The sequence below is a fragment of the Neophocaena asiaeorientalis genome, unplaced genomic scaffold (assembly GCF_003031525.2).
Source record: "Neophocaena asiaeorientalis asiaeorientalis breed wild unplaced genomic scaffold, Neophocaena_asiaeorientalis_V1.1 scaffold100, whole genome shotgun sequence".
Classification (NCBI taxonomy): Eukaryota; Metazoa; Chordata; class Mammalia; order Artiodactyla; family Phocoenidae; genus Neophocaena; species Neophocaena asiaeorientalis.
The window spans coordinates 3,652,369-3,680,308 of NW_020173955.1; the positions used below are offsets into that span (position 1 = coordinate 3,652,369).

General features: G+C 37.6%; 1 protein-coding gene across 7 annotated transcripts in view; it reads left to right on the forward strand.

Annotated features, from left to right (window-relative positions):
• PUS10 (pseudouridine synthase 10) overlaps positions 1-27,940 on the forward strand; it is a 64,622-nt gene that overhangs the window by 24,188 nt on the left and 12,494 nt on the right. For all 7 annotated transcript variants that reach the window (XR_003004229.1, XM_024752961.1, XM_024752960.1 and 4 more), the window contains exons 5-13: positions 11,260-11,294; positions 14,519-14,630; positions 16,824-16,885; positions 17,182-17,227; positions 19,271-19,335; positions 20,849-20,934; positions 21,991-22,116; positions 26,929-26,985; positions 27,858-27,934. Coding sequence is in view for 6 of the 7 variants with exons in the window: in XM_024752961.1 (XP_024608729.1) it covers positions 11,260-11,294; positions 14,519-14,630; positions 16,824-16,885; positions 17,182-17,227; positions 19,271-19,335; positions 20,849-20,934; positions 21,991-22,116; positions 26,929-26,985; positions 27,858-27,934 (666 nt within the window). In the remaining variant the exon portion in view is untranslated. The remainder of the gene's footprint in view (positions 1-11,259; positions 11,295-14,518; positions 14,631-16,823; positions 16,886-17,181; positions 17,228-19,270; positions 19,336-20,848; positions 20,935-21,990; positions 22,117-26,928; positions 26,986-27,857; positions 27,935-27,940) is intronic.

Consider the following 27,940-nt stretch of genomic DNA (forward strand, 5'->3'; position numbering starts at 1 on the left):
CACCACCATCCCCACCCCACCCCCGCGGCTTTCCCCCCTTGGTGTCCATATGTTTGTTCTCTACATCTGTGTCTCAACTTCTGCCCTGCAAACCGGTTCATCTACATTAAACTCCATTTTGAGTTTGTTTTTGTGTATGGTGTTAGGGAGTGTTACTAATTTCATTCTTTTACATGTAGCTGTCCAGTTTTCTCAGCACCACTTATTGAAGAGACTGTCTTTTCTCCATTGTATATCCGTGCCTCCTTTGTCATAGATTAGTTGACCATAGGTGCGTGGGTTTATCTCTGGGCTTTCTATCTTGTTCCATTGATCTATATTTCTGTTTTTGTGCCAGTACCGTATTCTCATGATTACTGTAGCTTTGTAGTATAGTCTCAAGTCAGGGAGTCTGATTACCCCAGCTCCGTTTTTTTCCCTCAATACTGCTTTGGCTATTCTGGGTCTTTTGTGTCTTCATACAAATTTTAAGATTTTTTGTTCTAGTTCTGTAAAAAATGCCATTGGTAATTTGGTAGGGATTGCATTGAATCTGTAGGTTGCTTTGGGTAGTATAGTCATTTTCACAATATTGATTCTTTTAATCCAGTAACATGGTATATCTGTCCATCTGTTGGTATCATCTTTAATTTCTTTCATCAGTGTCTTATAATTTTCTGCATACAGGTCTTTTGTCTCCCTAGGTAGGTTTATTCCTAGGTATTTTATTCTTTTTGTTGCAATGGTAAATGGGAGTGTTTCCTTAATTTCTCTTTCAGATTTTTCATCATTAGTGTATAGGAATGCCAGAGATTTCTGTGCATTAATTTTGTATCCTGCAACTTTACCAGATTCATTGATTATCTCTAGTAGTTTTCTGGTGGCATCTTTAGGATTCTCTATGTATAGTATCATGTCATCTGCAAACAGTGACAGCTTTACTTCTTTCCCAATTTGTATTCCTTTTCTTTCTTTTTCTTCTTTGATTGCTCAGGCTAGGACTTCCAAAACTATGTTGAATACTAGTAGTGAGAGTGGACATCCTTGTCTTGTTCCTGGTCCTAGAGGAAATGCTTTCAGTTTTTCACTATTGAGAATGATCGGTTATTTTCCCTGTAATTCATTTCTAATCTCATAGTGTTGTGGTTAGAAAAGATGCTTGATATGATTTTAATTTTCTTAAATTTACTGAGGCTTGATTTGTGACCCAAGATGTGATCTATCCTGGAGAATGTTCCATGTGCACTAGAGAAGAAAGTGTAATCTGCTGTTTTTAGATGGAATATCCTCTAAATATCAATTAAATATATCTGGTCTATTGTGTCGTTTAAAGCTTCTGTTTCCTTATTTCCATTAATTGTGGATGATCTGTCCATTGGTATAAGTGAGGTGTTAAAGTCCCCCACTATTATTGTGTTACTGTCTAGATTGTAGTTCTTCTTGCTTCTGCTGTCTGCCCTCTGGTGGATGAGGCTATCTAAGAGGCTTGTGCAAATTTAGGCTTTCTATCTTTTGTCTTTGGAAAATTTTAGCAACAAAGGAGTAATCTGTTTCTGTTTCTTGAAGTTCTGATAGACTACACTTAAGAAAACATTTTAGGGAGTACTAAGGGGAGATCTTTATTACTTTTTCCGTTTATTCTGTTGAAGGTTATTGGTCTATATGTGTTTGTTCATTCATCTTGAGTCAAATTTTAATTATTTGTATGTTTCTTCAAAATTGTTCATTTCAGTCACATCAGTAGTTCTCAGAGTGTTGTGTAGGGACTACTAGGCGTCCTTGCAAGAGATTCATAAGACCAAAAGTATTTTCATAATATATATAATTATTTGCCTTTTTCATTCTCATCCTCTCAAGTGGAGTTTTCCAGAGGCTACATGATATCTACTATTGCAGCAAATTGAATGCAGAAGCAGATATGAAAAAACAGCTATCTTTTTTAAGATATATACTGAGGAAATTGCAAAAATGTACTGCATTCCCATTCTTCTAAATTATTTTGTTTGAAAAATATAATATTTAAAAAATGTTATTTATGTTAGCATGTAGTAGATTTATTACTTTGTTATCAATTTTAGATGAATTAATATTTTTAAATTTTTTAGTTTTAATTACTAATATTATAAATATTGATAGATATAACCAACATAAACAAAAGCTATATTGGGTTCTCAAAAATGTTTAATACTGTAAAAAGTCGTGAAACCAAACTGTTTGAGAACCACTGATCTAGATTTAATAATTTAATTTTTTTGAAAATACATGTACTTATCAGCTATGTTTCTTAAAATCTTCTTTGAATAGAATATTCTGCCTTCTGCCTTATGGGTATGTTTATATATATATATGTATATATACGCAGACACACACACATACACACACATATATATACATACATATATATATCTGCATCTGTACGTACACATACGTATTTGCTGCATCTTTGCTTTTTACATATTTATTGTGTGTCTCTTCATGTGTGCTTGTGAGCAGAACCCCAATGTAGATAGAAGAACTGGCCCACGTGGTATTTTGGATCTTCTTTGTGGCTGATTTTGTCCACAGGCCAAGTTTACAGAAGTGACTTAGGTATGTGAACTGGCAGACTTCTGATGGTCGGCCTGGATGAAAGGCATGGAGTTCCTGATCTGTAGCAGAAAGAGTGGGAGGCTCTCCCAGGGAAGTTGCTGTCATAGGCCAGCCCTATGCTCTGATGGTTACGTTGGATTTCTTTTTTTGTGGTACGCGGGCCTCTCACTGCTGCGGCCCCTCCCGTTGTGGAGCACAGGCTCCGGACGCACAGGCCCAGCAGCCATGGCTCACGGGCCTAGCCACTCCGCGGCATGCGGGATCCCCCCGGACCGGGGCACGAACCCGTGTCCCCTGCATCGGCAGGCGCGGAGTCTCAACCACTGCGCCACCAGGGAAGCCCTACATTGGATTTCTTGAAACCCATATTGTGTCCAGGGTAGGAATCCAGAAAACTCCCTAGACTGAGTCTGCTATATACAGGATCCTGGCCACTATGAATCCCATGGTCAGTACTTTTCTGGGGCCTGTAGTCTATGCATGCCAGCTGTCTGTCCTCAGTGTACCCTCCTCCCCAGTCCCATCAAGATGGACTATTTGATCTTCTTATCCATGATGACTATCTAGAAGCCTCTGGCTCTGAAGGCCAGTGCCTGTGGAGATGTACTGCAGGGCACAGATGAGATGCCTGGGCCTGGTACCTCCTGCCTGCTACCTGTGCACTGGGAGCTCCTTCTTGGAAGGGAATAATCCAGCACAGTGAGGCATAGGGTTACAAGCCAAGACCTAGGACAGGGTTTTAGCTGTTAAAGCCTCAACTTATTCTTTCAGCAAAAGGGCTGAGGACTGTTGAACAAGGGTTAGTTTGAAGGCATTGAGATCCAAGACTGGAAAAGACCCTAATCCTTCTCCTTGCTGTACCTGTCAAAATCATTTCCTTTATCCAGAGGCAGGTTGAGCAATTGCTTGGATTTTTTCAGTAGCCTCCTAAAAGCTGTCCCTGCTTCCATGCTTGTCCCCTACCACTTTAAAAAGTAAATCAATTCATGTCCTTCCTTTGCTTACCCTCCTATGTCTTCCCATCTCCCTCAGAGTAAAATCAAAGTCCTTTAATTGCCTACAAGGTCCTATACTGGCCCTGCCCTACCACTGCACCTTAGTTCTTTGACTTCATCACTTGATACTTGTTCTCTTTCCTGACTGTTCCAGCCACATTGGACACAACAGGCACACTTCTGCCTCAGGGCCTTTGCATTGCTATTCTCTCTGCCTAAAATATTTCTCCCTCAGATATATGTATCGCTTATTCCCTCACCTCCTTCATATCATTTTTCCTTCTCAGTGAGGCTTTCCCTTACTACCCTGTTTAAAATTGCAAATTGCTCTTCTTCCATTCCTCTTTCCTGTCTGTTACTTTTCTCCACTCTATTTATCATTTCTCATTGCATTTATCACATAAAACAGCATGTGATTTGTTTACTTATTTTGCTTGTTTTCTGTTTGACTATAAATTTTGTAAGGACAGGGATTTGTGTCTGTTTTGTCTACTAATATATGCCTACCACACATGGACACAATGTTATTTGGCATTGACTATAGTCACTCTGGACCATATCCAGCATGTCTTACCCAGGTTCCCAGCAGCAGCAGCAGTGGCAATTTATATCTATCCAATGATCAGAGTAAGAGGAAGAAAGGGGGAATGGGAGGAAGGAGGTTTTTCCTTCTCCTCTGCTCCCCAGGGACCCTCATACTTTTTTTTTTTTTTTTGCTGAAAAACACAAAACCTTTGAGGTTGAGATAATATCCTTAGAGAAAGAGAGAGAAAATTACGTTCTGCAGTAAATAACAGTTCTATACTTTTTAACATGCTATATAAAAAGAACAGAAAATTAGAAAATGTCTGGCTTCATTTTCGTTTTTCTCAACCCTGTGGAGAAAGAAAATGTAGAGGATTGGGGTGGCTTTTTAATTACGGCTAACAGAACATTTATTTATCAAAAGAGACATCCAGACTCAGTGTGTTAGTTTTACATCACAGGTCTGACATCCGAGATTCTGGGGAAAAGAAGAGTGGCAGGGAGGTGACGGTGGTGAGGAGACATGGGGATAGCTAAGTGGAAGAGTCTAGAGGGGTTCTAGGAGGATATTCTCCCTACCTCTCTTTCTGCCACCATTCCTGACACCAAACCTGACCCAAGGTGAAGAGCAGGCAGATGTTCAAAGTGTTGCAGACTGCAGGGTGGGGAGGAGGAGGAGGAAAGCTCAGGCAGTTTTGCTGGGTAGGAAGAGGGAATAAGAGTTTCTGTTGTTACTAACATCATTATTGAGCCTAGTTCCCAACTGGCTATTTGTATGCAAGAAAAATACATGAGAGAGAGAGAGAGAGAGAGAGAGAGAGAGAGAGAGAGAGAGAGAGAGAGTGTGTGTGTGTGTGTGTGTGTGTGTGTTGGGAGAAGAAGAAAGAGCAGGGCGTAGTACTTATAGCTGCCCACACAACTATTGTCATTTCCCTGTTGGTGCACGTCTATATTTGCTTTACCCTTGTAATTATAAATGAGTCCAAGAGATGTGTAGGATTCAAAAGACTTCAGAGTTTCAAGGGCATTAGTGGTAATTTAGAAACCCCAACACCACTGTCGATCACCAAGTCCTGCTGGTCTGTGTCTTTATTGTCTCTTACAGCTGCCCCCTCCTCTCCATTCCTACCGCCACTGCCATATGTGTTATTTCTTACTTGAATTACTGCTTTCGTTTACGAAACGTCTTCATTTCCCTTAGTTCCCATCTTCTTCCTCTAGTTCCCACTGCAACCAGAGTGAGCATTCCTGATGACAAATGTGACCATGCTACTCCACTGCTTAAAATCCTTCTGTGGCACCATATTGCCTTAAGTGTAAAATCTAAACCTCTTAGCATGGGTACACTAGTTCTATGACCTTAGTCCTGCTTCCTCCTTCGCACTTCGCAGCCACACATCCTCAGCTCTTTAGGAACCACTAACCTTTAGTTCCCAGAACCTTCCTCATGCTCCGTGACCTTTGCACAACAGTTTCCTCTGTTTGGAATGTACTTTCCCCACTCTTCACCCAGTTAATTCTCAATCCCTGATTTTTCAGAGCTCAGATTAGGTGTCACTTCTTGATAACTCTAATGCCAAGGCTGAGCTGAAGATGCCCTAAGTGTCCACTCAGAATATGTCCTTGTCACAGCCCCTACCATTCTGTATTTTTATTTGTATTAATATTATTAATCATTATTATGGTTTTATTATCATTTTACTTACCTTTATTCTCTCCTAGTTCACGAATTCCCTTATGGGCAGAAACTAGTCTTTCAGGTCTGTTTTCTCAGTAAAGATATCACCACATAGGAGGTACCCCCCAAATAATGAAGTGTTGAGCCCCTTTATCTTATAGTTGAGAAACCAAGACTCAGAGAGGTAAGCCACCTTGCAAAGTGCTCACACAATATTTAGAGTCTAGTGTTTGTTTCCCTCTGTCAAGAATTACAGATTCAGGTGTCTGTAAGGGCCAGATAGGCAACAAATATGAAAGAAGTGGATTGTCTTTTTTACGGTCATTCTGACATTTTTCTGAACATATGCCTGTTTCACACTGTATTTTCCCATGTGTAATAAAGAAATATTTTTGTACAAGAAATACTTTATTTTTCTCTTAAGCTACCGCATAAGAAAAATGATAGTGTGAAGATGATGGTTATATTGTGACTTGATCAATTATAGAAGATCAAATGTGCTGCCATGGGAATTTGTATACACATAATGTGGCACTTCATGTTATGGTTTCAATCTTTGGATTCATGCCCTAGCTTGGCACTCAAAATCTGCTGACCTTTCCAGTTTCATCTCTAGTCTCTGAACCCCTACTCACATTTATGTACACACATACATACCCCAAGCTCCAACTTTACTGAATTGTAGTTCCCCAACATGCCTTTTTTTCTTTTTATTGAAGTGTAGTTGATTCACAATGCTGTGCCAATCTCTGCTGTGCACCGCAGTGACTCAGTTTTATACACATAGACGTGATTTTCTGTATGCTTTTCCATGATGGTTTATCCCAGGAGATTGGATATAGCTGCCTGTGCTATACAGTAGGACCTTGCTGCTTATCCATTCTAAATGTAATAGTTTGCATCTACCAACCGCAGACTCCCAGTCCATCCCTCTCGGCAACCACAAGTCTGATCTCTATGTCAGTGAGTCTGTTTCTGTTCTGTAGATAGGTTCATTTGTGCCATATTTTAGTTTCCACATGTAAGTGATATCATGTGGCATTTGTCTTTGTACTTTTGACTTCACTTAGTGTGATAATACTTGCATCCATGTTGCTGCAAATGACATTATTTCATTCTTTTTTTACAACTGAGTAGTATTCCATTGTATATATGTACCACAGCTTCTTTAGCCATTCATCTGTCAATGGACATTTAGGTTGTTTCCATGTTTTGGGTATTGTGAACAGTGCTGTTAATGAGCATAGGGGTGTATGTACCTTTTTGAATTATAGTTTTTTCTGGGTATGTGCCCAGGAGGGGGTTGCTGAATCATATGGTAATTCTAATTTTAGTTTTCTGAAGAACCTCCATACTGTTCTCCAGCAGTACAGCTTACATTCCCACCAACATTGTAGGAGGGTTCCCTTTTCTCCACACCCTCTACAGCATTTGTTATTTGTAGACTTTTTAATGATGGCCATTCTGACCGGTGTGAGGTAGTACCTCATTGTAGTTTTGATTTGCATTTCTCTAATAATTAGTGATGTTGAGCATCTTTTCATGTGCCTATTGGCCATCCATATGACTTCTTTGGAGAAATGTCTATTAAGGACTTCTGCCCATTTTTCAATTGGGTTGTTTGCTTTTTTGTTGTTGAGTTGTATGAGCTGTTTGTATATTTGGGAGGTTAAGCCCTTGTAGGTTGCATCATGTGCAAATAATTTCTCCCATTCTGTAGGTGGTCTTTTCATTCTTTTTATGGTTTCCTTTGCTGTGCAAAAGCTTGTAAGTTTGATTAGGTCCCATTTGTTTATTTTTGTTTTTGTTTCTATTGCCTTGGGAGACTGACCTAAGAAAATATTGGTACGATTAGAGAATGTTTTGCCTATGCTTTCTTCTAGGAGTTCTGTGGTGTCATGTCTTATGTTTAAGTCTTTAAGCCATTTTGAGTTTATTTTTGTGCATGGTGTGAGGGTGTGTTCTAACTTCATTTATTTACATGCAGCTGTCCAACTTTCCCAGTACCACTTGCTGAAGAGACTGTCTTTTTCCTGTTTTATATTCTTGTCTCCTTTGTTGAAGATTAATTGATGATAGGTGTGTGGGTTTATTTCTGGGCTCTCTATTCTGTTCCATTGATCCATATGTGACAACATGCCATTTTTAATTCCTCCCCTTCTCTCTCTGTTCTTCCTTCCTTCCACCTCTGCTTGAATCAGCCTCAATCCCTGGCCTTACTGTAACCCACTCTCATAGTTTGGTGCTGGATGCACCCCCAGCTCAGAACTCTAAGCTTAAAAGCCATTCCCTGGACTTCCCTGGTGGCGCAGTGGTTAAGAATATGCCTGCCAATGCAGGGGTCACAGGTTTGATCCCTGGTCCAGGAAGATCCCACATGCTGTGGAGCAACTAAGCCCCTGCACTGCAACTACTGAGCCTGCACTCTAGAGCCCAGGAGTCACAACTACTGAGCCCATGCACCACAACTGGTGAAGCCCACATGCTCTAGGGCCCGTGGGCCACAACTACCGAACCTGCTTGCTGCAGTTACTGAAGCCCACACGCCTAGAGCCTATGCTCCGCAACAAGAGAAGCCACCGCAACAAGGAGCCCATGCACTGCAACATAGAGTAGCCCCTGCTCACCACAACTAGAGAAAGCCTGCACACAGCAACAAAGACCCAACGCAGCCAAAAAAAAAAAAAAGGAAAAAAAAAATTCCCAGGCATAGAGTTTCCATGATGTGTGTATACAGGTATATGCTTATGTGTGTGTGTGTCTGTATGTCTGTGTATGGCCAGAGTGCACAAGCACTTTTAGCAAGCACGTTATTCAACTGCCCCATTTAACAAAGCTGAGCCCAGGATTAAATTCTGTGGTTTCTGAATTTTCAGGAGGTGACATGCTGCCTTTGGTATCAGATTTGGTTAAACTTGATAACTATAATGCCATTTGGTTCTGTTGCGGAGGAAGAATTAAATTGCTTACTCTAGAGAATGAATTTTTTCCACTAAGGAAAAGAACATTTATTAAAATTATCTTGGTGACTGAAAGGGGGAAATGTACTTCTTTTTCCTCATCAGAAGCAGGTCAAGGCATTATTAGCACGTGATAAAAATTGAATAATTGAGCAACACTGACTACTTTGGGATTCAGGTTTCCAGCCCCTGCTGCGTGATTAGTTCAGTCCAACCCGCTGGCATGCTTAAGCAGGGAGCCTGCAAAGGATTAGGAAGGAAAAACCCTTTAACAAATCTCAGGTACTGAAGACATTTGATTTAATTTTACATGTTACACATGGTAATCTGGTTTCCCTTGGCAACCTCCAGTTCTACCCTACTTTATAATCAGAGGATGGCAGGTGGATTACAGACTTGATGGCATCATCTGGAAGTGACCATAGGGAACAGAGTTTGCCTCAAAAGAGGAGAGAAAAAGGTCAATATAAAAGGACAGAAGAGTCTGAGTTCCCTTAAAAAAAGGACAGATAGTTCTCTATAGCTCAGATACCCATGAGGGTTTCATTGATGAGGGAGGTTCCAGAACTGCTTATAGCAGAGCAGTTTGGGACGTGAGGGAAAGGGATCAAGCCTTTTAAGTCTTTAAAGGGATAATAATTTTATTACTTGTGAAATACAGATGAGGTTTTAATTCAAAAATGACAGTAATAGTTACCATTTATTAAGTACATGCCAGGAATCTTACTTGGTTCTTTACATATATAATTTCATTAAATCCTTATAATATCTCTGCAAGGGGAGTATTAATATCCCTTTACAGATGAAGAAACAAGTATTTATTGATCTGTTAAATAAAGTATGGAGGCTGAAGGAAGGTGGGGTAACATTGAATACGAGGTTTCAACTTTAGTCGATTTATTTATTTTTTTATTATTTATTTATTTTTTTCTATGATCTCAAAGTCCTATAAGTCTTAATAGCCCCTGTTACAAAACAGTATACTAAGTAATGTCCATTAATGATGACCTTTAGCCATCCAGAAAATTTTAAATTACAATCATCTTAGTCTAACTCTCTTATTTTATACATTAGGAAACAGAGTGCCAGAAATCTGGTAAAGCCTAAAGCCAGGTCTTCTGACAACTCATAATTTGTGTATTACACCATGCCCGTGCACTTTCAGAGAGAGCTTGAGTAAATGGAAGGCAAGAAGGAAGGGGTCTTGCAGTGCTATAAATGGTATTAGTTTGAGCTAGCAAAGTAAACAAACTAACAGATCGGAAGGTACTGATGAGACATTTAGGCATTGGGAACAGTTCTAGTTCTTACCTAGCTAGTGATTAATTTATTCTGCTTGGCTCATGTCTGAACAAAGTAATGCACATAATGTTTCCAAATGATCCTAAGTCTTTAGCAGTCTCTGGTGCCCCACCAGCCACTTGAAGTTTAAAAGGACAGGGTTCTACATATGAACAACAAAAGCTGTCTCTCTCTGTCTCTCTTTCTCTTTGTCTTTGTCTCCCTGTCTCTCTCTCTGTGTCTTGCTCTCTCTGTCCCTCTCTTTCTCCAGGTCTTGAAGTGGATGTGACTGGCCATTTTTGTGACATGTAGAAGCAGAGACTACTTATGGCATTTTATTGACTTACACACGTATGCTTCTGTCATGTTCACAGAATGCTGTATATACGAGGCAGGCCATGTATTACCTTTCTTTAAGGTGAAAGCTGTGGGAGTCTAATGGCAAACTGAGAAATCTTACTGTCACACACTTACCATGCAAAGCATTTTATATGAATTTCACTTAATCCTCATAACGACCATGATTGTGAATGTTATTGTTTTCATTTTAGCAACTTTTTCAGTTTTTTATTAATCCTTCCCAGAACATTCTCCCTAGCATTTAATTATGAGAATTTTCAAAACTATATTAAAGTTGAAAGAATTGTACAGTGAACACCCATATACCCACTTAGATTCTATACTTGTTGCTATTTTTCTTTATTTGCTTTATTATATACCTATCAATTTATCCAGCCACCCATCTTAGTTTTTGTTGTATTTCAAAGTGAGTTATAGACATTAGCACATTTTACTCCTAAACACTTATATGTGGATATCATTAATTAGAGTTAAAAATGTTAGCTCTATTAAAAAAACAAAACTGAGTCCTTTGGAGACATAGTATGTACTCCTCAATCACTTTGAGCTTTCCCCTATGAAATAGTAAGATATTTTAAAAAATATATATAAGCTACCCATATTAAAAAACACTTGTAACTCATTAATGAGAAATAGAAATCTGTGGGGAGGAGGGGGATACCACCGTTGAATTCGTAGGCCACAGCAAGCCAGCACTACAAAGTGGCATCTTACCTCACTTCTGATTTTAAATGAGATTGAGGTCATTGCTGCATTTCTGAACACTAACTCCTCTCCTGAAAAGGAGAGTTTGATTAGGCAGTTACTTAAGCAGTTTACTAATGATATTGGAACCAAATTTCAATGAACATTTTTTCCCTTTTCTTTCTGGGTGTGACTAAATTGCCTACAGCATGCTGCATGGTTGCTGGTAAAACAGGAAATGGGGTAAGTAATTTAGGTAGGGAATTTTTACTACCCTTTAAATATAAGCTACCTGATTCTTAAAGTACTTTTACTACTACTATCTCTTTTTTTAGACGGAGTTCACTAGCTGCTAGAGAAATCGGCACAAAGAGGAAATTTTTATTGTATATATTTAAGGTGTTAACCTTGTTTAATTGGTTTATTTGCACAGCATATTAGTAGTCTATTAAAGCAGACTCATTTTTTTTTTGGTAGATTTATCATGAATGTAAATGCATGTAGTTTGGCAACTTATTTTAAAGGAACACATTTTATACTGGTCTTAGAAACTAAATTATAAAACTAATTATGCTATAAAAGATACATAGTAAAGTCCTAGTTAAGGCAGAACAACAGTGAGTTTATACATAGATAAGACATAGAAAACATAGGTCCACAAATCCTTTATCTGAAACCCTTGGTGCCAAATGTGTTTTGAAATTTAGAATTTTTTAGACTTTGGAAATGTAATGCAGTATAAATACCATATATAATATACCCGTCTCCTCCAGGGTCTGGGATAGTACTATATAATCAAACATTAATATTTCTGCAGTGAAATATATGAATAGTCACAATAAATTTGATAAACAAAGTCTAAATAAATAGCCTCACATGTTCAAGTCAGAGTTTGGTTGCCAACTGAGTTAAGGAAAAAAATCTTTAATTTCCCAGAGCTTTCTGGATTTTGAAATTAAAAAATTTATACCAGTATGAAAAGGACCATGTGACTACTGGAGTTTCCTGTGTACTCTGGAAAGAAAACCACAGAGAGAAGTATAAATTTCTGTATCAGAATCTCATACTTGGTGTTTTGTAGAAAATTAGTTGATTTGGCTTTTTTGTGTGTGTTGTATTTCACATCTGCATTTTTAAAAGGGTAATAACCACATATTTATTAAAGGTTTGGGGGTTCTGTTAGGTTATGTTAAATTAGTCTCAAATGCTTGTGATTCTGGTGTAATAAAATTTGATCCTGTGTTTGTTAGAAATTTGTTAGCATAGTCAAGTCAGAGCATGCTATTTTTTAAATGTTTCCAATTTGCATCTACCTTGCTTGCTGTTGTTATTTCTTATTGAAGGATTTTAAACTAAGCTTAGTTCTTCCAAAAGATCCTGATCAATATAGGGATACTAGAACAGAAAAAAATATAGAATAGTAGTCTTTTCTCTCAGTGTCCCTAGTTCATTCTAATATCGAAAGGTTGTGGAGGAATTGCCGTTAAAGAATTGATTCAAGGAATTTAGGGAAAAATGTATTGGATATTTTGGTTCATGTTTGCTTTAGAATGGTTATCCTGTTGTATCTATAGCAAAAGTGATCCTAATTAATATCCTCATCATTAGTTATCTAGCAGAGGAAAGAGGGAAATGCAGTTACTAAGTATTAAATTGGTACTGAATTTACCTTAATGACTACTGATTCCCCTAAAGGACCATCAGCCATAAGCTAAGGACCTTTGTGAAAACATTCACCCTAAATTATATTAGAAAAGCTATTAGCCACATTCAACTTGCAGGATTGAAAATATGGAGTTTTAAGTATTATATTTTTGCCTTAAATGTGAGGTTGTTTCCAAAACGTCTCTTAACGCTTTCTTATAGCTCTTTAATCGGGAAGGAAAAAATTCCTGTTGAAGTTTTTAAACTGGATTAACGTGCTTTAAATGTTTTTCAGAGACATGAGGGACTTAAAGTATCAGTTTTCTTAAATATATAATGAGTCATGTTTTAATCCATTTTTAGGATTGGCTTTGGCTACAATCCTTTGTACTCTCTAGAGTCTAAACAATTTTTGAAGGGTTTTCCGTTCTTGTGTTTTCTGTTTCACCTTTTTATTCTTTAAAATGTGTGCTCATACCTTAATTATTTACTTTTCAACTGCGATGCTATTTTATGCAAACATCATTAGTTAAACTGTTGATACAATATCAAGATAGTCTGAAAATTTCTAAAATGTTTCTGATAGAGAACTAGGAACAGTTTATGAAGCTAAAACGCTCAGTGTTTGTATAAGTTCTTAAGTGTAAGGAAGTAACTTAATTTTTTTGTCAGATGTAGGGCTTATCAGAGTATTTCATTGTTAAACCACAATCCCAAAGCATATGAAAGCATTCTGTTTAACCAGTTATTCTCAGCTGGATAAGAATGGGTAGATCAACTATTTCTTAATTTGCATTTTTTAGAGGGTCAGTGGTCTTTATGTGTGTGTGTGTGTGTGTGTGTGTATTTAGATCAATTAAGTTTAGCCATTAGCTAAATTATTTTTTGTTTTCTACCTGTAATTCTTAGTGTCTTTTGGTCTTGAGGAATTAAATTACAATGGATATTGACTATATTGTCCTTTCTAATAGTGAAAATAGGACATTGAAAGAAATGATTCACAAGTTAGCCTAAACACCTCTTTTGTTAAAAGCAGTCCTGTAAATAGCTATAGGACTGATTTGAAGTTTTAATTATTTGAATGATACGGCCTGTTTAATAGTGATACTGCAGAGTAGGACTGTTTAAATATTACCATACCATGTTTTTCTTTCCTTTTTCTTCAGTTCCTTTCTGTCTCATTTTAGGTTACAAACTAAAAGCTAGAACTCATAATTGGGATTTCCCCAAACCTATTTATTGGCTCATGAGTAGATTTTGGGGGAATGTAAAATATTTATTGAGATATTTATATGTTGTTAAATTGATGAGCATTCTAGAACACTGATACTTTAGGATTTGATACTTCTTTACCAGTAAAGAGAAGTACAGCTTTTACATTGATTTCCCAAAAGTAAGCCCCCATTATCAGGAAGAGAGTAGATACAAACATTTTTGGTCTGAGATTATTGTAATACACAGTTTGTAGTTTCTAAGTAATAAATAATCCTCTCTATTCCACCTTTCCATCTTCTGATGTATAAATCCTGGAATCTGGCAATTCTATCTCAGAAAAACCTCATTTGTATGCTTTTGTCTTTGAAGCTTCAAAAACTGTCTTATATGCCATTAAAAAAAAGCAGTTTCTTGATTCTGCTAGAATATAGGTCCATGAACTGAGGAATTTTTGTCTGCTTTGGTCTCTGCTTTCTATCTAATGTGTACAATAGTGCCTGGGACATAGTAGGCACTCAATAATATATACTTTTTAATAATCACATAAATTCTTACTTTCATAAAAATGAAGCTTTTCATGTCAGTGAATTAATTTTTATGTTATTCAGAAAGCAGAGTCTGTCGCTGGAAAGAAATGATACAGTTCAGCTAAAAGAAGCCTACAAATGGATAACTCACCCCCTGTTTTCAGAGGAACTGGGTGTTCCCATTGATGGAAAGGTATTGGGTCATCAGCATTGTTAATTTTATTCTGTGGTTTTACTAGTTTTATTTCATTAAATGGCAGAGTTTTGGTTATCCAAAAGAATCTTCTCTTTCAATAATCCAATGAAGGCTTTTTAAGATTTTAAAATGTTAATTTCTAACAGTCTTAAATTGAGGTTAAAGTTTTTCTTTGTGTCTTTTTTTTTTTTAAAGATTTCTTTGTGATCCAAGACACTTATAACAGGTGCAGTGTATCCTAATTGACCTTAAAAGGTTAGAAGTGAATCTTTGCCTTTAGTATATTTATAGTTTAATTAGATAGACAGATTTACTGATACAAAGCTAAACATAAATAACTAGGAACAAGTGTGGAGTCATCTCTAGACTGTTTAATTTTGGTTATCTGTGGCTAATTTTGTTTTCAAATATGCAGACAGACCCTATTCAGCTACAGTGAGCATGGGCTCAACCTATCCCACCTTGTTGGTATCTCAGGTCCCTCTGTTTAATTTTAAGCAGACTGCCTTTGAAACCAGAACACTTACCATCTCCCCTATTCCAAGGCAGACCTTGCCTCAGCCTTTGAAATGGATTGAATTTTAGGGAAGAGTTCAATAGGTTTCCAGAGATGGAAAGAGGACATATTCCCAGCTCCTCTTAAATTAGACTTTAATAGTATGGCCTCATTGCTTCATCATTTTGCATGAAGGAAATTCCCTGAATATCAGACACACCCCTATTCAAGTAAAGTCACAAAACCATCTTTCAAAGCTAAGTAATTAAAAAAATTTCCTCGTTCTGAATTATATAGCTCTGTTTCCCTCTGTTAGTAAGAGTAAGCTCTGTCCTTTAAACTGAATACTAACAGAATAGAGAATAAAACCACTTCACCGATAGTATGAAGAGGAAATGAGATGATGAAAGTACTTTGGAAATTAGAGAAGTCATTGATGCAAAATATTTTAACCTCAAATTTCAGTTTGAAGCACAGATAATTTTACATGTTGAATCAGTGAGAACAGAAAATAAAAAACAAAAGATGCGGTAATGTTCTAATGGATTCAGGATGAATGAAGTTTTCTTGAGTAAAAGGAATGTGTTGCAATTTTAATTTTATTTTGTAGATTAGAGCAAAAATCTAGCTATTCACTATTGTGATTATAGAGTCGCTAATAGGCCTGCTGACGATCCAATGCAATCAGTAAATATAGAACACAATAAAAAAGGAAAAATTGTTATATGGTATGATATTTATATATTTTTCTCAGTGTGGAATTTTGTATAATCTCCGTGGAGGTAAATGTATATAGAGTATGAACTTGTGCTTTTTTGTGTACAAGGATGTTCATTGTGGCATTTTTTAAAAACAGAAAAAACTTAACTACAACTTAAACGTCCAACAGTCCCTAGAGTGGAAAAGATGTTCATGATGCAATATTAATTGAATTAAGCAATTTTCCAAGTCTGTTTAATATACAAAGAAGTATATACATTTATGTTTATATTCATAAAAATGGCTAGAAGGAAACATGCCAAACTGTTACTGGTTCTACCTCAGTGGAATGGGATTGAAAACCCATCCTGTTTGATTATTTTATAATTTATTATGATCACTTTTTTAATAAAACAAAAAATTAAGATCTTGCTTTTAAAAGTCAAATCCGTTAAGAAGTTTGAGCACTTAAAACAAGCCTCATACAGAGTTTTTAAGCATGTGCATAAAGTGCTATTTGCTTTGCTAATAATTCTAATCATAGTACTGACAGGAGTAATTCTTCATTTCTTTCAGTTATCCCTTTCCAATTCCCTGAATTCTCATTCATCTTCATACCTAATTGTACATTTATATATTTTTCTCAGTGTGGAATTTTGTATAATCTTATACAAAATTTATACATGTAGAAAAAATATACTTGTACAAAAATGTATACATGTACAAAAAATCATACAAATTTATTTTAAAATTTGTTTTAAACTTGTTTTTTGTAGGATCACTGATGATTGAGTTTTAGAAGTTAAAAAAAAAAAAAGACGATTTCCTTTACAGCTGCCCTGTGAACAAGCTGATATGAAAACAGTAGTATTTCCAGTTTTTCTTGTCACTCTTTTTCTGAGCCAACCTTTGAGAGTTAATTTCTGTTTCCATTCATAAGTTGTTAGATGTTAGTTTCCTTTTGCTCATCTTTAAACTGTCTTTATAATTTTTAGAGCTTGTTTGAAGTGAGTGTGGTCTTTGCTCACCCAGAAACAGTTGAGGATTGCCACTTCCTGTAAGTTACAATGTAAACAACAATGCCAATTGTGCAACATTGTTAATATTTTTTGATTTTCATGAAAATAGTATTGTTCTTCTTTCTAATGAGCCTGTCAGAACTTGTCATGTCTTAGTAGGTTGTGAGCTGTCTGACATAAGGGTCTAGGCAAACCAATGCAGCTCATATAGGGATTCATTTTGTCTGCTTCTGATATCCTGAATTTAGCAGCCATGTTGTATAAAATATATTTGAATTTTATCCTCCCCAAAATAAACTCATTAATCTTTTATATTACCTTGAATTTTACTTAGACGTGCGATATGCCCAGATTGTTTCAAGCCAGCCAAAAACAAACAGGTAAGGATTCCTGCTTCTTACTCTTTAGTGAGTTTTGTCTGAGCTGAATATTCAAATTAACAACAAAAAGGATATGCATTACAAATGTTGGCAATCTATTATACTAAGAATCAGTCTTTAAATATTTCTATTTGCTACATTTATTTCCATTTTTTCAGTTCTCAACACCTTTGCCTTTGGCTGGGAAGTCGTAACACACAAATGTTCTCATGCTTGTGTCAGTGTCTGGATTGTTTCCCCAAGATTATGTCATCTGGGAAAATACCTGTTCAGTATCATCACCATTCCAAACTTTTGTCTAATATTTATTTTCTAGAAATCGGTATTTTGAAAATATAATCCAAAGTAAATTATTTTATTTAGAACAGTCCTGAATTAATAGCGCCTATTTCAGGCTACATTTGCCAAAAGGTATTTTATTTAAACTCTCCTTTACTGTCTGATGTGAGCTGGTCTTCGTGTTAATGAGAAAAATTAGTTAGCATGTACTTTTAGTTTCTATTATGCCAGGATAGAATAGCATGGTATGATATTGGCAAGCTTTCACACCCCAGTTACTTAACTGGTTTTGTGTAGACTCAGGCATTCCTAGTTTTACCGACATCCATTTCGCTGCTGTGGTTGTTAAAAAGAATATAAGTTTATTGCCAAAGATACATCTTTTGGTCTTTCCTCTTGCCTGGGGTGGGAGGGGAGGGTTGGGGAGTTTGTAACATATGCCAAATACCCTGTGTGGAAATAATCAGAAATGCAGGGAGCCTAAAACACTTCTTGCCTCCTTTTCTCACATCATGGTATACCTAGAACATTACCATGTTTGGCCAGCACCCTGAGGTTAACAGATGAAGTTGCTCTAAGTTGTAAGCAATAGGCCTGGGGGTTCTCATTGTTCCAGGCCCTGCCCCTCAGCCCTTGTGAACTAGAGGGATCTGGGCACAACTGTAGCCCAGTGGTATGCTTTGCCATACCAATTGGGAAGCTTTGCCCAAATGAGCTGTAAGCCATATTTATATTAAAGATCTAGTTTTATTTGTTGTTATCTTTGAGGAAGTATATAAGTACCAGTATCAAATAATAGAGTAAGGAAGTTTTTGTCAAACGATCATGGACACCACGCCATTTGGCCAGTAGGTGTTGTATAGTCTTAAATGTAGTTTTCCTGCCTTATGGCTGGGAATAATTTGAATGACCTTTTGAGATTCTTTCAGGCCTAAGATTTCATATCTTAACAAACAGGCACTTAATTTTTAATTCTAACCCTACGACACCTTAGGGCTCCCCAGAATATGGTTTAGAAAATCATTTTTTGATGATAAACTGTTTAGATACCTACATTATTCTTCTTTTCAGTCAAGTATAATTTCTCATAACAGAAGAAATAATTGTGATTTATCATAATGACCACAAATATATGCACTAATTAGTTCTAGCATGTCTACCATGAGGTTTGGCTTTTCTTATTTTAAAAAACCCAGAGTGGGACATTTGTAGATGCCCTTTTATTCAGTATAGTGGATTCATTTACTTTCTCAGAGGTTGGTGAGTGATATTGAATTGCTAGATGCCAAGTCAGCCTGGTTGGCTCTGTTTTACCCCTTACCCTGGCAGCCAACTCCTAAACTATATACCGTGGCCCCTGAAGGGATGTAGGGAAGAAAAGGTAGATGGGTCAGTCTAAATTTCTTTTGAGGTCTAGGAAAAAATATTCAAAGCACATTTCCTGCAATGTCATCATTTTTGTATTTGAAGAATACCACATTTTGAGGGGAATGGGAGAGTGCAGTGAAGAAGACTTTCTGCTAGATCCACCTGGTATTATAGACATAGACTAGATTGAAGAGAAGGGTTATAGGGTCTACCAATCACAGAACTGACAGTATGAACACTTGTGCTTCATTTATTTTCTTGAAGTTTTTAAGTATTTCTCCCTTTTAAGTATGGTTTAAAATGATATAATTTCTCCAACCATGTTCTTTGTTTCAACTCTGATGTTTTCTTATATAGGTGATAAAATGTCTTTTCTTTTCATTTTACCCTATATAGTCAGTATTCACTAGAATGGCAGTTATGAAAGCTTTGAATAAGATTAAAGAAGAGGATTTCCGCAAGTAAGTAGAATTATAGAAACAAGAAATAATCATGGAATTTTAGAATAAAGGGAATGTTAGAAATAATCTGCATTATCTCTAAAACAAGACTGGATATATTTTACAGAACAGGATTGTGTCTTAATCTTTATTATATCCCCAATCCCTGGCTCAGTATCTGGCATGTAGTGGTGTTCAGTAAATGTCAAATTAATATTTGAATTTATGAATCATGTCCAACTTCTTTATCTTTTAGAGGAGGATATTGAGGTCCAAAGAGGGAGTTGACTTGCCTAAGATTTCAACTGGGCAATAGAGAGTGGACATAGAGCCAGGTTTCCTGATTCTCCAGCCTACTACTGGCCCCATTACATCCCTCGTCCTGGATTTCCTGTTATTGTACATCTCCAGAAGAGGGAGAAAAGGGCTCCTGAGTTTCCTTTCTTATTAAAATATACTGAACTACAGTAAATCTTAGATTTAATTCTCAGTGTGTTCATTTTATTTAATAAAATATTATCATAGTTATCCTTCCAGAAGAAGTTATGGCGAAGGTTTCATATATTTTTCTGACTAAACATGAGTCTCAGAATGGAAATATTTTTATTAAAAAAAAATTTTTTTTTTGGCCACGCTGCATGGCTTGTGGGATCTTAGTTCCCCGAACAGGGATTGAACCTGTGCCCCTTGCAGTTGAAGCACAGAGTCCTAACCACTGGACTGCCAGGGAATTCCCTATTAAACTTTAGGAAGTAAAGACAGTTACTCTCTACAAGCAATAGTTCCTGAGTTTCTAAGTGCTTTCTTTGTTAAGACATCTTGGGAAACGGAATGAAAACTTTAAGACAAGCATTTTGGATTAAGTCCACATCTAGTCATTTACAGGTAGATTCCATTCCATGGCTTTGGAATTTCTCAGATGGTGGACAGAGAATAAAGCCATACATTGCTCTTTCTGGTCTGTCCTCAGCTGGATTGAAGTTTCTTAGCTAAAGTACAGAGTCTGCCATATTCCACTTTTTCTGGCTCTGTGGTCTGATTCCCAAGGTCATAGTTGAAATGAAGAGGAAAAAGAGAAAAATGTTGGAGTACCCTCGCCACAGGTGGGACATGCTCATGTGGCCAGTCTCTGACTGCACACCAGCTTTACCCAAATGACTGAGGACCTTGTCAGCCAGCAGCAAGTGTTCATGGATAGCAAAATGAACCTGGAGAGGTTTCCACTACATATAGATGCATTTTTTTCCCCAAATCTCCAGGTTGATTTTGGAAACTGTCATTTGGGAACATGAGGCCTCCTGAGCATGAATGTTATTAGCGAGCCCTTATTTACTTAGTGCCACTCTCATGTATGAAAAGTGGTACTCCAGAGGCCTAAGAGACCCTTATGGTTCCAAAACTTAAAATTAGGGAGAGGCTTAGTCCTTGAGAGACTCAGGCTCTGTGTAACTCAGACAGTGCTGATTCATCTTAGTTATGTGTTTCAATATCATGTCTGGAAAATAGTAGCTGTAAAATTTATTTTGTTTTGCAGGCAGTTTCCTTGTCCTCCAAACTCACCAAAGGCTGTATGCAGTGTTGTTGAAATTGAATGTGCTCATGGTGCTGTTTTTGTGGCTGGTAAAATATTTAGTCCAGGATATACTTACATTGTCAATTTTCTCTCCTTTCTGAAAAACTCAACTAACTCCTCCTCTGTTTCCTTCTTACTGTTGTTATTAATTTCTGATTAGTTAACTCTTTTGAGAACTAGAGCTGATAACCAAGTTTATTGTAGGTTCTGTAGACATTCTTAAGGGTCACTCAGGAGATTTGTTATTTAAAATGCCATGTTGAAGGGAAATGATACTTCCCAGGTTTAATAGTTTTCATCAGAGATGGCCAGGTAAAAATATGGGTACATGTACAGACCTGAAACTGGTCAGGAGAAGGGAGAGGATGTTTTATAACATGAAATCAATCCTGAAAAAAGTTATTTTATTATCTGCAAAATGACTAAACATTTGGCTTCTGCCTGGAAAAAGAAATTGTTGCATTGACTTTCCCAAGAGGTAAATCGGGTAGACAGTTCTTGTTTTGAAAGCTACAGCTGTTTCATAGTAATAGCTGAAATGAAATTGCTCTTTAGTCTTGAGTATAATACCCTGCCCTGGTGTAATAAAAGCTACCTGCCTTGGAGTAGCTTTTTTCATAAAACAGTGAGTCATATTCTATTAGGGTTTTTTTTTTTTTGCTTACAAAAACTTCAAAATTTCCTGTGTTTGAATTCTTTGGAATACATTATCACCAATGACTATTACACTGAGAGTGTTATTAACCAGGCATAAAAACAGTAGTTGCTCTTTTTTTAAGTGATTCATAGTGTGTTCCATACTATTGTAACTTGTTCAGTCAGCCAAAAAGATTAATAAGTATATTGAGCATTCCTTTAGAACTCATTTGATGATTCATACCGTGTCTTTAGCCATCTGTTCTATTGCTACCTTAAATTTTTTCATTTAATTATGTGTATGTGTTGACTCTCCAAATTAGATTGTAAGTTAGTTGAAGGCTAAGCCTTGTTTTATATCATAGCACCTAGGATACTGGCACTCAATAAATAGCTGTTGCTTTCCTTTTTATCCTATTGTGTTAAGCACACATTCCATCCAGGTGACCTTTATATTTCTTTGGCAGGGAGATATAATAAATACTCCAGGAATCTACCACAAACTCCTTGGATAATTGATGGAGAAAGGAAGCTGGACTCTTCAGTGGAAGAATTAATTTCAGACCATCTTTTGACAGTGTTCAAAGCAGAGAGTAAGTGTTATAATATCCATATTTTAGTTACATTGTCATTCATGAATAGACTTCTTGGAGGTGGCAGGAAAGATTTCTATATTTTGTAAACCACCACCAAGTCTGGGCCCCTTGGCTGGCAGCTTCCTGTGAACAGGGACCGCTGTGTCCTGAGCTCCTCTGCCCTGGGCTGGATTTGAGCCAAGGTGCCCTAGGATTTCTCTCCTCTCTCAAGATTACGCTTTTTCCTGGGCAAATTCAAAACAATTGAAACTACTTTAAATGAATGCACTTAAGCTCTGACCTTGGGACACCTTGAGCCTCTGCCTCTTTTTGGGAATATGAGGTAATTAAAATACAGCTTCCACATCAAGTGCTGTTCAAGAATAATCACTGGCAAATGCCCAGCTTCCATCTTAACGGCTAAAGTGTCCCAGAATAAAGTTCAGTCCTAGAGAAAATAGATCAATAGCTACCATTTTACAAAGACTTAATAGTAGTTGTGTTGTTTTAATTTCCTAAGTATTAATGAGCCCAGGTTTGTGGGGTGAGTCAGATCCTGTCAGGCATATGCTTTCTTTGCTCAATAGGACTATCAGGTCAAAGGAGTAAAAAACCTTGATTTCACCTAGGATTAGACTAGAGGAAAGGGACTAAGATTTCAATCACAAGAAACCATGTTGTACATCAGGAGAAACTGTAGACAATGAGTAAGTATATCATACTCTTTGGAGTGGGTCTCCTAGCATAATTAGAACACCTTTTTAAAAAATATTTATTTATTTATTTGGTTATGCTGGGTCTTAGTTGCGGCAGGCAGGCTCCTTAGTTGCGGCATGTGGGCTCCTTAGTTGCGTCAGGCAGTCTCCTTAGTTGTGGCATGTGAACTGTTAGTTGCGGCAGGCATGTGGGATCTAATTCCCTGACCAGGTATTGAACCCGTGGCCCTGCATTGGGAGCATGGAGTCTTAACCACTGCTCCACCAGGGAAGTCCCAGAACACCTTTTTTGAAGGACCAGATAGACCAAGACATCCATCTTTTTCTCTGACAAACCTTAAGACAAGCCTGCTTTAGGAATGGCGAGCAGGTGACCAAAATGAGACATGGCTATCCCGTCCAGCTCTCTGCTTGTTAAGAGGAAATAGAAGCACTTCAAAAACCATATCCCTCTTATAATTTGTTGCCTATCAGGTAGGTGGGCCCTTTTAAAAAGGGCCTTTAATAATTGTTTACTGAATGGAGAAGAAAGTAACCTAGCAACGTAATATTTTTCAAAATCTTAGCTGTAAAGGGCTATTGCCACGAGCTTTTACCTACTTGATTTAATATTTACACGCTGATTATCTCCTAAGACTTATCCAAGTTACGAAGAAGTGAAAATAAAGCGTTAGTATGAAAAGTGTCCTTCAAACTCTTTTTGGGGGGCTACCTTATTCCCTTTCTGTAAGAAAATTCAAGATTTTGTTCTGATTATTTGGGTCCCAAGGAAGCCTCCATTACCAAGAGGGATGTTGGGGGGCTCTGAAATAGCTATATGTTTCCCCCTTGAAATCTTTCATGAAGGTGATTTGTTGTCAATTTCCATTTGAGGAGGGAAAAAAATTTCTCCAAACTGAAAATAAAGCAAACTGTGTGTTTAGCATCTGTAATTGTGTGCTGAGGAAATTTATTAAGAGCCGCTTGAGAAAAAGCAGACCTCTGGGCCTCTGTGCTAACTGGCTCCTTGTCGTGAAATAAAACCTTGTTGTTCGAAATGCCTGATTAATAGCATCGATTTGCTAAACTTGTGCTTCTCAGATACATTACTCGTTACTTCTGTGATTCACATCTGACAACTCTGGGAAAATGGTTCTGACTGTTGTACCTCTGTGCTTTACAGCTCTATGAAAATAAACCAGTATTGCATGAAGCAGCCTAGCTACTTCTATAAAGCAGAAGTAACTAGTACTCCTTCCCCTCAGTGGGAGATACAAACTTGTTTCTCAGCCACTTCAGACTGACACATCATATTCTCTACTTGCCAGTTCTCTAGTTAATAAGTAAAACTTTGACACACTCTCAAAATCAGTATGTCTAAGAAGTGTTTTCCTAATACATTTATTACTTCACTTATGGAATAAATATTTGTCATGTCAGTTCCCTGCTGAAAACTGGTCAGTGACTAGCTACAGGGTAAAGTCCAAACTATATAACTTGATATTCTGAGACCGTCATCATCTGGCCTCTGCCCATTCTTCAGTCCCATTGTCTATCTGCCCCCAGGTATGAGAGCCACTACAGACTATTGAACCCCTTACAGTTCCTGATCATTCTTGCCCTTGGTTTTGTCCTTGTTGTTTGTTTGTTTGTATGTTTGAAATATCTGTTCCATTGAGCAGAAGTCTGTAGAACTCACAGGATTAGGGGGATAAGGCAAGGCGTAATGTGAGTTTAGAAAAATCAACTAAATTTTAAGCATATATTTCCTCATACTTAAGGCAGTGACTCCTTTTCCTTTTTTTGTCATTTATTATTCATAATTGCAAATTATTTTTTAAAGTTTGCCGCCTGAAGTATTTCTCAACGTAGGGTCCAAATTTGCAACATTTTTCTGAAAGATATAATAAATACCCCTTCTCCCTTAATCTGGATTTAATGTTTCTTTGGACTTCTCAAGAGCCTAGTTTTCTGTACTTTTTTCTTATTGATGGGCTGGAATTTGTGGGAAGTTTTATGGGCTAATTTATGAATTTGAGATTTCTGGTCTGTTTGAGTAGTCACTAGTAGATCTACCTCTTTGTGTCCTGTTCATTCCCTCCACCCCTATCAGTCACAGGTTATGGCTTAGTCACTGTAGGGTCCTGGTTCCCCAGTATTATGCCTGGATTAGAGATGGAGGTGGGCAGGTATAAGACAAACTACCGCCCCCCACTCCCACCCCAGGGAGTATCTTTCAGCTTCCCAGATGCCATTTTGAACTCTCCATGTAGCTATCCATCCCTAGTTAGCACTACTCTTGAGTCTGTTGACTCTGACCAGAAGCTGCTGATGTTGCTATAGGTTTATTCGCTGCTTGACAATGGAGTATAGACATGGAATGGAGGGTTCTTTGGGACTTAATGGTCTGCAGAATCCTACTACCTGCCTGGTGTAGATTCTCCCCCTGGAGAAGAGCCTGACATTGTGCCCCTCATGGCTGCCCGCTTGGCTAGTCCCCAGGTGTTAACACTGCACAAGTTACCCAGACCTCTGAGCAGCTTGAATTCTAGGCCGACCTTAGATACCTAGGCTTTACCTAACCAGTCCTGGGTTGGTCCTCTCTGGGAGACCCACAGCTTTGGGCCATGTTGGGCCATGAAGTGGGCAGAGCCCACTTCACCTTGGCAGTGGGTGGCAGGCAACAGCTTGGAGCCCATGTTTCCAACAAGCGTTGGCCTTGACTTGCTAAAGGGATGTCTTAAAGGTGAAGGAAGGGTGAAATCTTACTTTCTTCACAGCTAAACATCCTAGAAAGGAGAGCTAATCTTCAGTGTAGTTTTTATAGCACTTTTCAAGCCTTTTAACCTTCCTTTTTCTAAAATCTACATGGGACCTTTGCATATTGAACCTTTCCTAGGAGAAAAATGTCTGTCAAAATGGTACAGACCCTCCTTCCCTTCTACCTTTCCTGTCTGTCCTTCCCAGCAATCTTGTCCTTCCTCATCTTGTGCTCTCCAAAGTGGCTGAACTATGGATTGACCAGGGTTTCCAAAACATCCTAGTCTTTCCCAATCCCTGGTACAAGAGGACTGATTGGTCTTGCTTGTCCCAGTTGGCACGAGTCTGAGCTCTTCCAGCTGTCTTTGTGGTGGTGCAGTGTAGACAGTGATTAAGAGTCTCTGGAGCCAGACTGCCAGCCTGGTTCAAATCCTGACCCTACCAATTACTAGTGATGTGATCCTAGGCACGTTACTTATGCTGTCTCTGTCTCACCTTCTTTATAAGTAAAATGGGGATAATGATAGTATCTACCTCATAGTGTTAACATATATGAAGTACTTAGAATAATGCCTGCTCATGGTAATCTTTCCAGTGGTGAAATCATCAGTTATTTCTGTATCTAAGAAAGTTGTCATGGAACCACTTCCCCTGCCCACCCACACTGTATTGACCACTTTCCCATTCCAATATTAGCAGCTTTTAGTCTGTGATGATCCATCTATCTTAAAGTGTATACTAGTTATATTGTGGTTCCAGCTTAGGTTTGCTTACATAATGAATTTCCTTTTAGAATCAAACCTTTTTTTCCCCCTCCTCTTCCTTTCATAGAGTTTAATTCTCAAATAATGTTTTTATTTTGTTTTCTTTTGTTTCAAGGAAAAGACGAAAGATAGATTTTTCACCATAAGTTTGTAGCCAGGGTGGTAGTGGGGCCTTCCTCCAAACAGTGCCATGCCTTTGGCTTTCCCATGGAATGGTGGGCTGGGATGATAAGTAAGGTCTGGCTTTGACATCAGAAACATCTAGCTCTGCCATTTAATCATGTTCCCTTGGGAAAAGTACTTAACCTTTCAGAAGCTTGGTGTTCTTTTATTTAATACCTACCTCATAAGGTTATAATAAGGATTGAGTGAAATAATGTATGCAGAATTTTAGCTCAGTACCTGGTATGTAATAAGTGCTCAATAAGTGGTATTTATTATTATCATTGCTATTTTTAGTAGAGATTGGGATTAGAGGTGTGATGATGACTATTCCTTGGGATTCTCTTGTAGATTGTTTAAGACAAATTGGGTTTCTACCAAAGGATGGGAATGAAAGTCTTAGCACTGTTATGTCTCTGATTTTTTTTTTCTTTATCTGCTTTCCAAAGGCTTTAATTTTTCATCCTCTGGGAGAGAAGATGTAGATGTGAGAACATTAGGAAATGGTAAGATTGTGACAGTATCACTTGACTGGAACTAACTTTCAGATTATCACCCTTTTCAGACAGCAGCTTTTTTGTAGTCACTTAGTCATAATCAAAGTTGGCAGAGCCCAGAGCTTCTCCATGTGAGGAAGCCTTGTGGATTATGGAGCTACCCTTGTAAATTATATGACTATGTTTTAACAGGGATCATTTCTTCAGAGGCCATCTTTATTGAATACCTGTAGGTTATAAGGGACTTCTATGTGCATTAACAAAGAGGTGCCTGATTTTTTCCAAAACTTTGATAATTAATTGTTCCTTTTAATAACATTTCAGTACCAGTACAATTTTCAAAATGCACCTCATTTAAATTGCAAAATGTCTTCATTTAAAAAGTGCTTCTGCTCTCTTAGCCTTCATTTCTCTCATTTTACATTGTTGCATTACAAGAAGGATGATGAGAGTAATCCTCAGGTATTCGAGATTTATAGTCCCTTCTTCTCATGGAATCTCAGCTTTTCATTTCACTAGGCTAGGAGAATGTATTTCAATTTGGTATACCTGGGCATAGCTGCATGTGACAACATTATGTTAGTGTAACCAAGTCAATTAGTGGCTGTTTGGATTTGATTTTGTAATTAACACAGGCTTGTTCATGGACTTTTGGGAAAGCAGTCGTTTTTACATATTGCCTGTCCTGGGGTTTAGCAGCCCCCAAAAAGCCCCTTGATTCTTTTCACACATTCTTCTCTCCCCCAGATGTAGTCATGTCACTAAACTTTCAGTCCTCTAGAGCTCAACTCGTTTTTTCACACCTCCTAACCCTCTTGCATTAGCCCAAATGTTAACTCCATCAACACGTTTCTGTTTCATGACGGGGTGTGTGCTGCCAGGAAGGCCCTTTGCAATTGAGCTGGTGAATCCTCATAGAGTACATTTCACTTCACAAGAAATTAAGGAACTTCAGCAGGTAAAC